This window comes from Chaetura pelagica, unplaced genomic scaffold (assembly GCF_000747805.2).
Source record: "Chaetura pelagica isolate M959 unplaced genomic scaffold, ChaPel_1.0 scaffold117, whole genome shotgun sequence".
Lineage (NCBI taxonomy): Eukaryota > Metazoa > Chordata > Aves > Apodiformes > Apodidae > Chaetura > Chaetura pelagica.
The window spans coordinates 8,781,872-8,784,944 of NW_009954185.1; the positions used below are offsets into that span (position 1 = coordinate 8,781,872).

The 3,073-nt window shown below is 48.5% G+C and overlaps 1 protein-coding gene across 1 annotated transcript in view; it reads left to right on the forward strand.

Annotated features, from left to right (window-relative positions):
• LOC104393483 (alpha-2-macroglobulin-like protein 1) overlaps positions 1-3,073 on the forward strand; it is a 26,308-nt gene that overhangs the window by 16,483 nt on the left and 6,752 nt on the right. The window contains exons 18-22 of the mRNA XM_010002988.1: positions 164-278; positions 933-1,158; positions 1,288-1,414; positions 1,943-2,064; positions 2,567-2,621. Of these exons, the coding sequence (XP_010001290.1) occupies positions 164-278; positions 933-1,158; positions 1,288-1,414; positions 1,943-2,064; positions 2,567-2,621 (645 nt within the window). The remainder of the gene's footprint in view (positions 1-163; positions 279-932; positions 1,159-1,287; positions 1,415-1,942; positions 2,065-2,566; positions 2,622-3,073) is intronic.

The window sequence follows — 3,073 nt, forward strand, 5'->3', positions numbered from 1 at the left end:
TTTCCCTTCCTACTTCCCCTCTCCTACCAAGTCAGCCCACTCCATCTTTCCCTCTGCCAGAGTCTTCCCATGTCTCTTTGCCTCTTGCCACAGTGCTAGGCTGTCTACCATTGGCAGGATTCACCTCTCCTGCTTCTGTGGGACTTCTTATTCTTTTTTTCAGGGTGGCCTTCTACAGATGACCGAAGAATCACTAAGAAACAACCCCAATTTACAACCTATAGAAGACTTAATCACTATTTCCCTGAAACTTGGATCTGGAATATTTTCTCTGTTGGGTAGGTGATGCCAGAGTTTACAAATGGACAGAAGTCCATTTGTTATTGAATCTTGCCTGACTTGCCTTTGCACAAAAGTCCAACTATAGGTTTAATGAGAGGTCTGCATGGGAATTTTGTGGCTCTTCCCTGCATTTTTAGTGTGTCAAACAGAAGGACTAGTAGACTTCAAGGAGCAGAACTGAAGTCATCACAGGTTTACAGAAGAGCAATACACTTAAAGACCAAAGCACCAAGTTCTGTCTCTCTTCACACATTAGTGTACACTCTGCTAAGTCCTTAGTTTTGTGGGTGCACCAGCTAAATTTGTAGCCCTTGTTGCCACAGTGCTTAGATTAAGACTGCTGAATCAGCAATCAGGAGGATATGGTGCTGCTGCTTTCCAGAACATCATGCTGTTGACTGAGTGTACAGAGCTGGAATGCTCAGGCCGTTTCTTGCTCAGGAGAAGGGCATGAAGCCATTATTGATGGCACTTAAGCAGGCACTTTATAGCTTTAGGGAACAAATTGCTGAGAGCTGCCTTGCTGTGAGCCACTGGAGCAGAAGTATTGGTAACATAGCAGAGGCTGATGTGAGCACAATGGCCTTGAACCCTTCCCATTGCAGTGGGGTGGGATAAATTTCTTCATGCAAGTGCTCTCTCCCTCTCAGCTCCAATGGCAGCAGGACTGTTTCGGTCACAGCACCTGCTGTTGCAACAGAGTGGAAAGTTAAGACATTCTGCTTGGCCGGGAGGGGATTTGGCCTTGCCCCAGCCATGAGCCTCAGAACAGTCCAGCCCTTCTTTGTGGATGTGATGCTGCCATATTCTGTCATCCAAGGAGAGACCTTCATGCTGAAAGCTACTGTCTTCAACTACCTGCAGCAGTGCATACAGGTGTGTGCTTGTGCCCCAGGTAACACAGTGTGGGACAGACCTACCACGCCCTCCAGTTCTAGAGCACATTCTGCCAAGCCATCCCTCCTGAGTTGCCTAATCACTCTCCTGCATCTATCATTCCCTCAGATCCACGTGGCCCTGGCTAAATCCTCAGACTTCCAGGTGGAGTCATGCCAGACCTGCAGGGACAAGGAGTGCCTGTGTGCAGAGGATTCCAAGACCTTCCTGTGGAATGTGACAGCAGTCCAGCTGGGTAAGGCAGCAAAAATGGTAGCAGTGATGGGGAACCATAAACTGAAGTGAGAGGTCCAGAAAACCTGGCAGACCCTTGCCTCCTCTGGATCCTGAAGTCTGTTCTTAGTGGTTCAAGCATGCAACCCATCATGTCTGCTTTCCTTCTCTCTTCTCAGCCTCATTGGAGAGGGCAGAAACTGAATAGGTGGCATGGAGAAATCTTGAAGACAGTGGGTGGGGGAATCTTGTATTGCTGGAGCTGTGCTTCACATGGAATGGGAAGGGGGTCCAAGAGGCTGCTGGACCTTCTGTTGTTATATTCCTGTGTAGTGGAATGAAGTCACTGTTGGTGGGGCACTACCTAGTTCTGTCATGCTTAGGGTGTCTGAACAAGCCATTAGTGCTGGCTGGCTCACCTTTACTGGCCAAACTGCTAAGACTGTGAAGATCAGTCACCCAAAGCATCTCAGACCACTATCAGTTAAAACAAATTTACTTCATTTGGTCACAGGTTGAAGAAATAGCCTCTGTTAAATTTATTTGCTAGGGACTCTGAACATCACAGTGAGGGCAGAGGTACTGGAGAGCACACCACAGTGTGGGAGCAGGAGGCCCTTGCCAGCTACCATGAGAAAGAGGAATATGGTGGTCAAACACTTGCTGGTCCGGGTGAGTATGAGAGCAGGCTGGTTTCTCTCTCTGAGTATCCCTGCCTCTGGGGGAGAGGAAGCTGAGCTGGGTTAAATGGTTTTCCCTCCTCATTTATTGGCCAGCATTAGCATACCAAGGCTGTGACTCAGCTTGCTTTGTTCTTCTCAGGACCTAGCCAAACCTGTTCCCTTACTGCAGTGCTCTTTCTTGACCTACATTCATACACCATATCTGTGTTTCTCCTTTCCCTGCTCAATCACCCATTGTATGTGAGCTTTTGTATTATTTGCTCCAGAGTGACCAGAGTGCCCCATCCCTCACCTTGCTCTTGCTCTCTTGAGCAGTTAAGCAGGCACCTGCAGTGCCCACCTGGAAAAGGTGAGGAGGATGGAGTCCCTGACAGCCTGAGGACTAACCACTGAATTGAGACCTGAACTTGCTCTGAAATTTTGCTGCCTTGGGGGAATTTTGTGTGTAATCTTGTTTCTCCTGTCCCATGTCCACGTTCCTGCCCTGGCAGCCAGAAGGTGTCTTAGTGGAGAAGTCTTACAGCTCCCTTCTGTGCCCTAGAGGAGGTATGTGGACAGCCTGAATGGGTGCTGCAGCCTGAAATAGCTGAGAGTTGGACTAAACTGTGGAACATCTCATGGAAGAATGTTTTCAAATGATTTTTCCTATTAGACAGGACAGAACAAGAAATACTACTTCCACGTGTGTTGTCCTACTGATTCGCCACATAGGTGGCAAAATCCTGCTCTGTAGTCTCCTCCCATCCTGCTGCCCCAAAACATTCTTGAGGCTTGATTGTCACCAGTGAGATCTCCAGTCCTCCCACCCTGTCCCTGCAGCTTTGTAAGTCTCTCCAGGATGTCCTGCTGCGGAGTGATGACCAGCTGTGACTCTTGTGAAACTTGTGGATTGTAGTCAATTGAGTTGTGCAGCTTAGTGAGCCTCCCCTCTCTTTTAATCCGAAAATCTTCCGGACAATGAAGCTTGGTGTAGTGAGTGGGACAGACTGTAGGGAGCA